The 14,786-nt window shown below is 38.6% G+C and overlaps 1 protein-coding gene across 3 annotated transcripts in view; it reads left to right on the forward strand.

Annotated features, from left to right (window-relative positions):
* Positions 1-14,786, forward strand: part of ARHGAP15 (Rho GTPase activating protein 15) — a 450,542-nt gene that overhangs the window by 224,660 nt on the left and 211,096 nt on the right. For all 3 annotated transcript variants that reach the window (XM_038422842.2, XM_043505082.1, XM_043505081.1), the window contains 2 exons: positions 6,839-6,937; positions 9,015-9,141. In XM_038422842.2, coding sequence (XP_038278770.1) covers positions 6,839-6,937; positions 9,015-9,141 — 226 coding nt within the window. The remainder of the gene's footprint in view (positions 1-6,838; positions 6,938-9,014; positions 9,142-14,786) is intronic.

Consider the following 14,786-nt stretch of genomic DNA (forward strand, 5'->3'; position numbering starts at 1 on the left):
TCTTTCTTGTAAGTTTGACCTCAAACCAGTAGAATTTTGTATCCACTTGAAAACCACTCTTTCTTGTAGCCCAAACATTTGTGTAAAATAACAAATTACTTACTTGAGCAGCTTGTTTTGATCTTATGACACTACTGAGGTTTTCACCAAAGGTACATGCAAATCAATCATACCTAAACACACTGAAAACATAGCCCATAACTTCTGGAATAAAATGGGCTCGCAATTGTTAACACTGGGGAAGTTGTAAAAATTCAGGAGTTATTTGTTGCCTCTTTTATTTAGCAATGTTTGGATTTAGTAACAATTTTTTGAAGAGTCAAAAGAATCAGGGTAATTATAACATAAGGTTCAACATTGTTAGATATGTAGAACATTTGCTGTTGCTCAAAACAAATATTCCCAAAGAAAGTATAAAACATTTTTTGACTTGCAAAGTTTTTGCAGTCTATCATTTAAATTACTTAAATAAAGGGAGCTTTACTACTCCCAAAAGCTGAGAATATAACACCCTCCATGCATATTAGTTTGATCTTTTTGACAGACCAGAAAAGTGTTTGTGTGTGCCAATTAAAACAAAAATGGATCCCCAGTGGCTTGTTCCTCACACAACTTCTGAAGACTGCCATCATTGTTTGCTGGGGTAACCTTGGATAAGGCGGCTATCCAAAGTAAACAAACTTTTCAAAACTTTCATGACAGATGGGGGTTACAAATGCATTTTAATAAAAGAGTTGCCAAAGCAACTTTTTTGCAACCAGCATATATTTACTTAACATCTAGCAACATTGGGAACACAAGGCAAATACTTTCTCACAAAATGTTTTAACAAGAAACATTTTTTTGGAGAGCTGATAGAAGACCTTTTTCTTCAAATTGATATTTCACCCTCATTTTTATATTAACTTTACTTGACATGTCAGAAGGACTATTAGAGGTTAATTAAACCAGACTGTAATTTGAGACAGACAATCTGTCTGATAATGTAATTTCTGTGGTGGTCATAAACACCTTTCAGTCCACTAAGTAATTTAAGTATTAGCATAACCATGACAATGTTAGCTTGATAGGCGATATCATAGCATGGGTATATGATGCAAGGTGAATAAAATGCATAGAATGCTGATTTTTTCTTTGCTTTTGTTCATTTTGTTCATTGTTGCATATTTACATCATTATAGTAGAGCACAAATAAGTATTTTATATAGTCTTCTTTTTACTGCTTACTTATTCAGCACAAACATGGCAAGAGACTTGATTATCAAAGAGAAAATAATTTAGATCAATTTCTAGCAATGAAATACACTTTTGAGGTGTTTTTAAAAAAACTACAGATCTCTGTTTCTGTTTAATTCAATTCAAATACAATTCATACCAAATTAATTAAACCACTAAGAAGTGCCAAATATCTCCAAACTTTATTTTAATTAAATTCTACTTCTGCTCACTTAGGGTGTGGATAAACCCATGAATATCTGCTATATTCTGTACCAAAATTTATGCTATGCTCTAATGATAAATGTAAAGAAAAGGGGGAAAAAACCTAATTTCTTAACCTTTTGTTTCTGGATGAAATTCAGGCATTTGCAGGCCCAAGCATGTGTCAATAGGGTTGGGGGGGGAGGGGCAGTGCATTGCTGTATAATTATATGAGGAGAAAATCATTACCCCCAGATCTGTGCATGGAGGGAACCCTCTGCACAGGGATAGCCGCTCCCCAACATGAAAAGGTGGGAGGTCAACCACCTCCACAGCACCATTTCTTTCCCAAGCATGGTGACTGGCTGGGCTGGGGATGGGGATATGGTGGCCCTATGTGGGGCAGAGAGACTCCATGCTTGGCCCTCCAAAATGTCTGAGGAAAATAAACAGCATGAGGCTTTGTTATCCTTTCAGTGCCCCCTCTCCAAGAGGGGGATCAGGACGGCTAGCAATGACTGAAGGGCAACCTTGGGAACATGGTACAATAGATACACATTTCCAGAGTTCAAGGATTGGGGAGCATGTGAATTGGATCAGTGCTGTTTCAGAGAAACAAGTTCTCCAACCACCTATCTTACAGGGGGGTAAACCCTATGCCCTATGAAATGATGTGGGTGAATCTCTGCAAGAGGAACATCACCGAAATTCCAAACATAAACGTGTCCTCTAATTTCACCATTAAAAATACTTTCTGTTCACTAAGGGGGAAATGCTGGGTGCATAGGTACCAGATGACATCCAGTGAACAAGACTGTTACATTGCATTTATGGGCTCCCTGGAGCTTATGATGGGTTTCAGACGTTGGAATGTCAACAGGCATGGTTCTACATAGGCTGCCTGCATCCCAGCACTCAAGACATTTTAGGGAGTGAACTGTGCAAATCTTTTATCTTTTTGTCATCCCCACTACATTAAGAGTGCACTGGGTCATAAGGTTGCAGCCTCAGACTGAAGTAATTGCTGTAGGGTGATTCCATGTCCTGGCCTATGCTCTGTCTGCTCCCCATTCTGATGCAGATGTTCATAAAGCACAGATGGCCTACTCAGAATTCAACTGATAAGCTCTGTAATACTAGTTCATGATTCTTTGCTATTGTTTCCTTTAAAAGCTTTCAGATATATGGTATATTTCCAGCAATGATCTCATATCTTGTGTATATTGTGACTGGAAGGATTTTTTTGTGACTTAAGCTCAGGTCTGGGTTCTGGACTTTGGTTTTTTTCTTGGCTATGAACTTGGGGAAGTCACTTAACATTGCTGTGCCTCCATTTCATAATCTGTACATTGGGATTAATATTACCTGTCTCTCAGGATTGGTGTCAGGCTTAATTCATCCATGTTTGTAAAGTGCTTTGAGATCCTCAGAAATGAAAGTGCTATATAAGGCCAAATTACCTTCCCCTGATGGGAGACAGAATTGTGTTCTGCTGAGAGCTCCAGAGAAATGGTAATAGCTGCAGCAAGGACTCATTGAATGGCCACATTCCCCATGGGCCCTGGTCTTATCATCAACTATCACATTGATTTCTGGCCTGCTCCTTCAAGCCCCTCCAGTTTCAGAGGAGAGGTTTATTCATCTTTTTTCATTCACTTCTTCCCACCATTCACCCACAGTGGACTTTTCACTTCACTGCTAGGTGCCCTGTATCAAGATTTGCTCTAGACTGTCTGAAATTAGCCTATCACTAAAAACAGGCCTTAAAATGTAAGAGATGAAAATGTGCACTTTGATATAAGGGCACTTATACGTTTGTTTTGTCTTTTTGTTCTCTCATATGAATTTCTCTCCTAACCTCCCTGGAGTTTCCAAGGCTCTTATATAAATTGTATGTCAATAGCATCTTTAATTTTTCTTCTACCTTATTAAATGTGGCTAAAGCAAACATAGGAAGTAAAGTAATGTGCGTATAGAAATGTGTATGCAAATAGAAATACAGATATTTCAAGGAATATCTTGGAGGTCATGTAAAAATGCCCTTTTGGCTCTCTCGAACTAGTACAATGATTACCAAACTGAGGTCCAGGCCACCAATGGCCTGTGGAAAGCTAGCTAATAATGTCATGCTGGCTTCTCCCCCTTGATTCCACCTCCAAAATTGCACTAAAGATAGTTAAAAATATTTTCCCCATAAGCAATTGATGCAGTTGCCCAAACGAATGTTACTCAATGACCAATGGAAGGGAAGGTGGTCTATGGGATACTCTCTTCATAGCAAGTCAATGACAGAACCAGAAAGAGAACCCAGGAGTCCTGATTCCTAGTCATCTGTTCTAACCACTGGATGACACTCCCTCCCCAAATAACAGGGCGCTACACAATTATTTATTCCTTTAAGGTATCTAGTATATATTGACAATATCAGCAATTTGTTAAAGGTACATCAACACATAGTTGCCAGAATACATGCCTTGAAAACATGATATGCAGAGAGACGGGATTTCAGGAGATATTTAAATAAGGGGAGTAATAGTCAAAATGGAGACTGGTAGCTCTAACTTGAGCTCTTCATTCTTTTGCAGAGTTGTGTTTAATTTTTGTCTAGTCCCTATGTTTATTTCAGCTATGCCTGATACAGAGATGGCATGTTAGCATGCCTTAATATTGAACCATTTACACTTGTTAGTTATACAGCATTAGGGCAGTGATCATAAATTGTTCAATCACAAGGTTTAGTCAAAGCTAGAATTCTTTACTGATGTCTTTTCCCAAGGGTGTTGGAAATTCGATTGTTCAAAGTACAAGTATGGTTTAGCAATCCTTTCCAAGAACCATTTATCAGAAATCCTAAAGAGGTAATATATAAAAGAGGGATGGGAAACCTACACATTAAATGGGATTTACCAGCCAAAGCCTTTGGAACTGCTTTCCTGTGAAAGACTGGAATGGAGCAGAACAAAGTCAATTACTGACTGTAATTAAGAAGTGGATGCATTTAAACTGTAGAGAGCAGTAGCAGTCTTCTTGAAATTGCCTAGTTACTGTGAAGATTAGTATGAAGAAAGAGAGAAACAGACTTGAACTATATCTTACAGAAAGTATTTTGAATGAATTCTCTTCCTACAGCTCTGTGATCTATTTTACTGATTTATTCATAAATCACCATTTATATATGATTATTACAATAACATGTTCAGACACAGAAACTTTCAAAATGTATTTTGCTTTAGTCTTGTTAGCAATGAAGTATCTCTTTTTCATATCATACAGTACAATGTTGTTGCAACGTTGAAATACTTGTATTTTAATAAAGCCTGAATTTACTGAACGGAAGACTGAACTATGTTGTGTCCTTCTTAAGCCTTCAAAATACAGTAAATCTAATAATGTATGTTGCTCTTTCTTTGAAAATGTTATTCCTTTTTATAATTGTAATAATTATTTGTTTATAGTGAAAGAGATGTATTAGATAGGATTGTCTTCTGTGTTTGGTTGAATTAATTTCTGCATTTGTATGTTAATAAATTGTGATGTTATGTAATACATTTATAACCCAAAAGCTTTCAGTGTAAACCAGAGAAATAATCAGAGATCTGGTTACCTTAAATTGGATTTTGAATTTGTACTGTCGCTAAAAAAAGAGAGGGGGATTTTACCTTTGTAGTTCACAAGCAGGATAACAACACTGGCGTTGGGAATCAAGTGTTTGAGATCTACATGATAGTGATTATGCTAGGGGTTAATATAATTAGCTATGAGCTGATTGGCTCCTTTCTGGAAGGGGCTCTGAATTTTCCCCAATCATTCTGAAAGTCTGTCGTCTCCTTCCTGCTCATAATGGAATGGGCAGCATGTCCACTTCCAGTGCCCAGGAATCTCAGTGGATCTGCATGAGTCTGCAGATGTATATCTTCACAGAAGCCCTGTGACTTGAAACTAAGTCCTGGACCTTTTGCCCCACCTTCCCTAGCCCTCTGACAGGATGGCTTCATGGAGCTGTGCTGCCAGGAATCTCCTTAGCTGCTGCTGATTCTGGAACCTTTTAGAGAAGTTTCCTCAAAACAGAGAGAGTCACAGATCAGTTGTTAAAACCTTGGGCTGCATTGCCTTTTGCCACCTTTTCTGGTGTCATGGCAGGGAAGAGGAGATGGGGAAATGATGTGTGCTGATATCAGTGGGATTCATGTGGTCATAAGGGTCTGTGCTTGTGGATATCACTCCATGATGAAGGTTTGACTAGCAATTAAGCACTCCAGGGCGTGGTCAAATTAATAGCGTTGCAATTTAGTGGTAATGACAATTGATGCCTTAAAATGAACTCCAGGTGTAGTGAGACTAGACAGTAACACCACACCATATCATGTTTCTCTGTTTAAATGAACATCCAAGTCCAAATATTGCCAACCTTATTACATTTTTCCTCATTCCTTACTTGGACAAAAATTTCAGTGAGATTCTTGCTTGTGAAAGACCTGAGTAAGAGCCTCAGGATTTGGTCCCCAGTTTTAAAGTTTGGAGCATGTCTGAATGGCCAAATTTATAGACCACTTGTACATCCCCTATACTGTGAATCTTTCATGCACAGTCCCTCTATGTGATGACATGGGCATTCTCTGTGTCTTTCTCAAAATATGAATAATTCCTATAACACTTCAGAAAAAGTTCAGACTGAGAGAAAGATAATGTCTGCATATTTGCATCAAATATTACCAGCTACTTTAGATTGTAGAGCTGCATGTCAGGGGAATTAATATTCTTTTGGTAAATATTCCCAGTGTGGGGGGTCAAAAATGTAAATTGACTTGTATTCAAATAAACTATTTTTCTTGGTAAATGGGCTCCTAATTACTTTGCTATATATATATCTGTATGTTTTTTTTTAAAAAAAAGAAATAACACTAATGTGAATTTGACTGAAGTGTTCAGAAAGAGGCATTCTGGGATCTTAGGTAAATACATTTATAATCTTCAATATAGAGAAATCAAATATAAAAAAATGCTAGCAGAGTTGAAACAGAAGTCTAAAATGATAGGAAATTCACAATTAATTCTAACACACGCATTTTTTTCCAGAGAGCCTTAACTTAAATTTGAACCGTCTGCCTTAACTTTGAATTCCCTGGCTTTTCTTAGTTTGTGTCACATTAACATTATTTTAGTATTCTTTGTATTTAATAGTTATATTACTGATACAATAAGTCATTTGTTGTGACATAGACTAACAGTTTTCAAAGAGAGGTTCAAAACTGCTAGGTAACTCCCAGTACTCTAAGAGATAATTACTGGCACAAAAAGAAAGCATTTCAGTGTGTGAGAGAATATATATTACCAAAAATAAAATAAAATAAAATAAAATGATCTATCTTGTGTGGTTTGCTTACCTGTCATTTCTTACTCCCCCCCTTCCTGCAACCAGATCACAACAATATCAGGAAATGAATTCCTCCTTCAGTCTGATATTGACTTCATCATATTGGATTGGTTCCACGCTATCAAAAATGCAATTGACAGATTGGTATGTATTTGTTTTGGCTGTTACCTTTATTAATTAAGATGTAGTAATTTAAACTTCATTTGCTTAGGCATCTATACAGGTTTTAGACATGCAGAAAGTTAGCTAGCTACAGAGATTTTCCTTTATTTGAAGGATACATAAATATGTATGTATGTATATCTTGTAAAAAAAAAGTCAAATAAACAAGGTTGTTGAACTAAAAAGTCATTTGATTCCTGTCTTAAAACAGAATGCTGCATTTATTTCTCTGGAATAACAAGGGCATTGGTTTACTGTGGGTTGTAAAAGCACATAAGCGCTTAATAACTAATGAATTTTTACATTTTCTGTTTATGCAGCCTACAGTATATAATCTTCAATAGAACTCTTAATACATTTGAGCCTTTTATGCATTTTCATATTACTTATTCACAAGAATAGCACTAGCAAATAATATTCCTTTGTAACTGATTGCTGTTATTCTCCCAGGAAGGCTGGGTTTTTTCTTCTAGAAATAAGCAGGGTTGTATTTTCTGAAAACCATTTTTAATTACCCAACCCAATTCAGCCATAGTTTTTTCTTTTTTTCTTTTTGCTATACTCAGTATAAATTCCAAATCCCTTTTTTCTATCTGTGCCTGATCCAAGAATGGATTTCTTTTTATAGGACATTGACCCCTCTTGAATACTGCAAAATTTAGTAAGAAAAGTTATCTTTGTTTGCTGAATTTTCCAGGGGATTTTGCTTAAACTGAGTTGATGTTACCTGAAATTGGTCTATGTGAACATGGTCTGTCTGACACATCCAAAAGGGTTAATTTGTACATGGCGACAGCTTCTTTAAAGAGCTATAAACAATGTAATACCTGCAAGCTATACTCAGCCAAGGGAAGTTTGATCTGAGGATGTATGTCTTCATACATTGTATTTCATTGGTCAAATATACTATCACTTGATATACTATTAGACCGTTTTGGGTGGAGTTTCTGTGGAAGCTCTTTCTTGCTTATGTTGTTCAGTTAAGCTCCCATAAATTCAGTTGCCGGGTTTTTTTAACATGCCTCTAAGGGTGAAATCCTGGCTTTAAGGGGCTGAGCCTCTTTGGTGGGCAGTACAAAGAAATACATAAAGGTAGATGCTCAGCTGATGTAAATTATCATCATCAGTGGAGATATGACAGTTTATACCAGATGACTGTCTGCCCCATGTTGTCCATGCAGGACCGTGGCATGTGCATGTTATCAAGTCAGCGTAGACTGAGGATTATACACAGATGCAGCAATTGCTATAACTGTCTTCTTAGTGTATGTGCAATGTGCCTGAGGTACCACATGACCAGGATTCATCACCAAATTTGGTCTGCTGGTTAGATGATTAGCTTCCCTGGTTTGGGCTGAGTACCAATGGGGAGGGCAACGTGAACGCTGATCCATGCCCCCCACTATAACTATGAAAAGGTGTAATATGCATTTCTCTTTAAAAATTCATCTGAGCTTGTGGGCACCAGAGTGATTACATCTCTATTTTGCCTGGTCATACCCCTTTTGGAGTGTTGAGTATCATCAGCTACAATAGCACTGCCCCTCTTGTTGTAAGAGACCAGTCCCGTTCAGTCACCTTCCATATGGGTGAAGTAGGAGAAGAGGGGATCATTGAGTCCTCCCCTTCTCTCCACCTCCCAAATGCATTCAAATTGAATCCAATGCCACATTAGTGGTACTTCAAACTCAACAATTACTGTAATTTCCAAGATAGGAAGGCAGACTATTTTAAACAAACTTCCTCTTTGCAATAATTCAGAAACACCCTTTGGAAACACATGCAGTGGGGAAATCATTTCAGTCACCAACATAAAGAATTAGGCCTTTTGTTTTCCAATTTAGCATCTGAAATTTATTTGAGAAATTAAAACCAACTGTAAGGGTTATAAAACAGCAGTCTTATGGTGAACAGGTTTTGTATTACACTTTCCTTAACTTAAATATTCATTATATCATCTGGTATAAGTGTCTATCCGTTTCTGATTCTATGAATGTTCTGTAATTTTGTACTTAATTGTTCCATATAATATTTTTTTTAAAAAAATCATTATTTCCAGCCAAAAGAACAGAGTTGTAAACCAAGAAATCTGGAGTTCAAACTTCAAAAATCCTCTAGCAGTGAATTACTGAGCAGCTTAAGTACAGAGTCCAAAGAACCAAAGTCTGAACACAGAAGATCTCTAAGTAAGTTTTTTAAACTAAATAACTGTTTGTATAAGATAATTTGTTTTATGTATAAAATGTAATGAAACTAGTAACTTAATATTAGGGCCTATTTTTGCCCTTGTTCAGGTAAATAACTGTAAGCAAAGGACAATTTTTATCTGCAGGTATCTGAGTTGGGGGGACATTGTTTTCTAACCTAAATAAATTTCACATGAAGCAAAGACATATATCCAAGGTGTTTATTTTAGAAGTAAGAGACATGGATCTTATCCTAACATTCTATTACAATGACTTTATTTCTATTTCAGGAAAAAGACTAATTTTGATAGAGGAATTTTATCTGATAGAAGTTTGTGCACTTCAGTTGTGTACTGGAAAAGGCAGATCCTTTGCTTCAGACAACTAGAAACATTACTATAATTTTATGAAAAAAACTAAATTCCAAAAGTCTGAAGTTTTACTTTATTTGCCTAGGATGATTATAAGGGAAAATTCTCTGAAACCGGTGTTGATTTATTCTGCTCCAGATAATCTTTCTTTCTGAAATTTTGTTGAGATGTTTATGATTTTGTGAGGACTAAAGGCACAGAGCTTTTTCATGGGTTCCTGATGCCATACACACCCTCAAAACTAGAATTGTTTCTCTTTTTCTATATGAGATACATGTACTGATTCTAGGATAAACTCAGTTTCGCATATGTCTTGAAATTCACCAAGTGGTGGAGCTCTGTGCAGGCACAAGAATTTGCCTGTGCATAACTCTCTGGAGGATCGGGGTATTAAATGCTAAGGTGATACAAGCCTTAGAAATACCACAGCTAGATGGATGGATGATTTATTCTCCATGATAAATGGATGTAAATATAGGTAGCAACAGTGAGAATTACATATGTATATACAAAAGTAAATTCAGTTAACTCCCTCATTTTGAAACCTATAGCAATATTTGGTTTCTGTAGCTTGTCCAGTTGAATAGATTTGTTTTTCTCTTTTTAATAGAGTGTAAAGCAGCTTTGGTTGTAGCATGTAAGAATGTTTTTATCTATCTTTTATTGTATTATTACATTGTATTCTTTGCTACACATTTTAAAAAAGGCTCAACAAGCCGTGAAACAGTCTAAGGCCCTGATTCTATTTCAACTAAAGTTAATGGCAAAGTGCCTTGCAACTGTCTCACCATTTGCTGACGTTTTTTGTTTTCATGGTATCATAATTCTTATATTTCACTCAACAATGATTTAAGAGACAGAACAGAAGAAACTGATCACCACCAATGACATAAACTTAGTCTATATTTCTTTTTTAGACCTTAGAGAATTGTGATTGGCCTCTTTCTTGTTAGAGGCTGTTTAAACAGTTTAAAATTTGAAAGTATCTGGTGTGAAATCTCACCGAACTGAAGCTTATATTTAAATACTGTAGATTGCATTGCTTAAAAATATGTTTCTGGATTTTTTTTTCCCCATGAGATTAAGTAATTATTTGGAATTAGAAAAATCATAGTATTCACTTACTTATTAGCAGTCCAAGCACAAACTGTATTGTCAGTTTTCTGCCTTTGGCTTTCTGTGCCCTTAATGTTCACACAAGTATCGTCGCCAGAATTATTGGCAGCTAGAGCCAAAATTGCTTTAAAAAGGCATGAGAACTGGTAATGACACATTGTTAGCAGTTAACAGGTGGTCGTTTCATTGTCCAGTTTGACTGCAGAGCACAGAGAAGATATGTGAAGTATCTGCAGTAAGTGCACTTAGAAAGTTATTGCAAAATTCAAACCGTTATCATCTTTCTGTTACTTCCATTTTATTGATGACTGTCAGCAAAGTCATTTTTTTAAAAAAAAAAATAGGATTTTTAAAGTATGTTTATTTCTCAGCCTGACAGAAACCAAGAAATTGAAAGCTTAGGCAGACTCTTTGTGGGGAAGGAAGGCAACTGGTGTGAGCTAAAGGGCTACTGACACGGCCTGGAAAACTTCAATTACTATTCAGAGACAATTCAGATTAATCTGTAATTTTTTCTTTACATTTTAAATATAATGCTGATAAAAAAGTGTCAAAGGTCTGTCACAAGATATTGAAAGTTTCTGCTTATTGAACTGAGCAAGTATTGTGGGGACAACAACTATCTCGGGTTTCATCCCAAACTGTCCCACCAGTGTATGCCTCAGTTCAGATCTGAGGAGACCTCTAGGTGATGAGGACTGAGAGTTAGGTTTCTATGCTCATTTAATCCTCAGTGCCTCTGTGGAGATTCCCAGAAATGGTGGCATTTAGCACCACTAACGATGATGGTTTTTGAGACACCAATTCCAATTTGGAAAATCAGCAAACTCAGTTTACGCAGGCCCCAGAACATCGGTCACTCAGTCATACAGATTTTCAGTCACCACTAACCTGGTCTGGATTAAATCCAATGACCAAATATCTATTTTTCTTTTTAAATTGATAGTTTGTAAAGTTTCCCTGTGTTGATATGGTGGCATTGATTAGGGTGACCAGACATCCCGTTTTTAAAGAGACATTTCCGTATTTAGGCCCTCCTGCTGGTGTCCCAATTTTTTCTTTAAAATGGGCAAATTTTGTCCCATATTTTCTGTCTCTCCCACCCCACCCCCCATCAGTACTGGGGTGTCCTGCTGCTGGCTGGATCCCTGCTTGTCAGCCGCCTGCCCACCAGCAGTCAGGGGAGTGTGCAGTGACTGCTGACGGGAGTGGGTGTGTAAGGCTGGTGGCGTGGCAAAGATGCAGCGTGTGGGGCCGGGCACTTCCCCTCTGGTCTGTCAGTGCAGCCCCCACTGCATGCCAGCTCTTGGCCCCAGACCCCGTTCTGTTTCCAGCCAGCGCTAGCTGCATACTACGAGCTGCTGTGGCAGGTGAGTGTGGATAGGTGCAGGGCGGTGGCCAGTTATGTGTTGCCTCTGCTGTCCACCCATTGGCCCTTTATGAGCTCCCCTCTCACTATCATCTCCCTGCTTTGGCTTTTCATCCCCACAGCTCTTCCATATCCCCCTGGCGGGGCATGTCCCACTCCCAGTGCTGTGCTGAGACCCAGCTCCTGGTCAGAGCGTTCAGCTCACCAGCAGCTTGCTGGGCAGGTTCCTTCCTTCCCCCACTGCCTCTGGCTGGGCCAGAGCCCTGGGAAAGCCCAAGACTCTGTGGCCCAGGGCACTGGCCAGGAGGAAGTGAGCCCTGCATGAACCAAAGGCACACACAGCGCTGGCACAGGGAATTCTCTCTGCCCCTCATTTAAGCTCTGGAGTGGCGGGGGGAGGGGAGGAGGTCGACGAGATGATCATAATGGTCCCTTCTGACCTTAGTATCTATGAATCTATGAAAGCAATTTCCAGCCTGTTTATGCCCTGAATCTTCAGGCCCCAGATCTGAGGCTTAGCACCCTCCTCACCCGCTCCGGGTCCTGTTCCCAGGGAACGCGGGGCTGCTCCATCCCCTAGCACCCTCTTCTGCTGAGCCACCTCTCTGACTGGGTTCGCTGCAGCCCCTGCAGTCAGATTCCCTGGGCCCTGGTGCACAATGCATCCTTAGGGCTTCACCCCTTCCTGCCCACGCTGTACCTGGGGACAGGAGGCAGCTGGATTATGTTGATGGCCAGCAGCATCCTGGAGGTGTTAGCTGCCTTTTGACACTGTGTGGGCAGGAAGGGACAAGCTGTTTCCACCCACATGGGGGGGGGGGTGGATGGGAGGGGAGAGAAGAGATGAGCTTTGTAAAGACATAGTCTAGGTCATTCCCCCTCCCAGCCCACAGGTCCCTCCTGGGGGCCCAGCCAGGCGTGGAGGGTGGAGAGTCCTGGGCAGGGAGGGTTGGGTTGGCCGGTCACCCCTCCATGTGAAAGAGGTGTACAGGAGTGGGGGGAGGTAGGGGTGTGTGTGTGTCACCTCTCCCCATATGAACCCTAGTCTTAAGGATAAGAAGGTAAATAAAAAGAATTCAGTTACACAGTATTTCTTTTTAACCGGGGCTCAGTCAACTTGATGTTAATTTGAATGTTTGTACTGCATAGTTCTGCTTGATTGCTGTTGAACTCGCTTGAATACAAGTAATTTTACAGGTGTACCATATTCAGCATAGGGAAATATAGTCACCCTAGTATTCATAAACATTATCATTACAATCTAAGACCTCAGTCCTGCCCTCTGATATGCAGGGATCCATTACCTGGTATTTTACAACAGTAGTCACTGCACAGCTTTAATTTATACAGCTACTACTTATGCAGTAGGGTAGCCTCCTGCCCTGTGTCAATGGTAATAGGAGTGCTCAGCCCCAGTTGGAACACTTTTTGCATTAAAGCAGAATCTTGCACTCTGGGATCCTATACCTTTGGCGCAAGAAATTTAGCTAGCAACACCAGCACTCTTTAGTCAACGGCCTGGGTACAAACCCAGCCAGATTTTTTTTTAATTAGTGGGAATATTTCATAATCTGTACATGATCATTCAGACCTTAACCGTTTTCCTAAGACTGCCAACAGCTGTGCTAATTAGTGCCAGCTATAATGGTGCCTTCTGTGGTGTAGACACCTGTTCACTAGGAAATGGCCTGTGATCAGCAGGTTCATTTTACACTGGCACTGAGAAGACATTTTATGGTAACCATTTAAATTCAACACTAATCTGGGTTGGATTTGAACTGTTGATGCTTTAGATACCCCTATAGATAGACCTATAATTCATTTCTATTCTCCTAAATAATCAAGTTCTCTAGAAAGTAGACTTTGTTTTGTGTGTTGTCAATTATAAATATTAACTTTTTGTCCACAACCAATAAAAATCTAACTTTTTGCTCTGTAATAGGCTTAACATTTTTTGTGTTGCATATGGGGGTGGTGATTTTTGCATTTTGGTCCATATCTCATGCTTTTTTTTTCACTCATTAGTGATCTCTTGTGAATGAGACAGGGCTTGAGGAGCTAGAAGCTTCTCTATTGATTGTAGGCTGGAATCCATTTTTTTCTTCCCTTTTCCAAATGGAAACAAACGGCTTCTCAGTAGGAAGAGTGCCCTTTGGCTATTATATCAATCTGAGGGCTGCTCTTGTCAAAATGCACAGTCACAAGCTTGATAATGTAGTACATTCCAAAAGCACTATATTTCCAACCTGTTCTCCATCATTTCCTTATGGCGTCACATTTACTCAGTTCATCACATTCTTATTAATATTTTACATTTCCTTGAAAGTGATGGAATTCTATTTTTATTACAAAAGCAACAAGAATAAATACTAATTGTTGTCAGTTTTTTCCTTATGCAGTGGGAACAGTAATCTGTTCCTCAGTTTTAGGTTGCCAAGGTAAAATAATTAAATATTTTAGAAATTAAATAGCAACCCTGTGATATTAGAAAAACCCAATTTGATCTCCTTGTTTGCTGTATACTGTATAAGAGCTAGAACTGACTGAACTGACTGTATTATTTTTTATTGTTTCTACTTGTAATTTTCCCTTATCTTTAAAAATGTCCTTTTTCTGGTAAACATCCTGTACCTTCCTTAAAATCTAGGAGTTACTCATGCAATCACTCTGAATATTTTACATTTTTCTCTATATTTGGCTGTTATATTTGGAAGCCAATCCCACTTATAAAGGCATACAAGTTCCAAATGAGATGTAAAAAATGAAAGTCCAGAAGATTGCTGGTGCAT

This window comes from Dermochelys coriacea, chromosome 11 (genome assembly GCF_009764565.3).
Source record: "Dermochelys coriacea isolate rDerCor1 chromosome 11, rDerCor1.pri.v4, whole genome shotgun sequence".
NCBI lineage: Eukaryota > Metazoa > Chordata > Testudines > Dermochelyidae > Dermochelys > Dermochelys coriacea.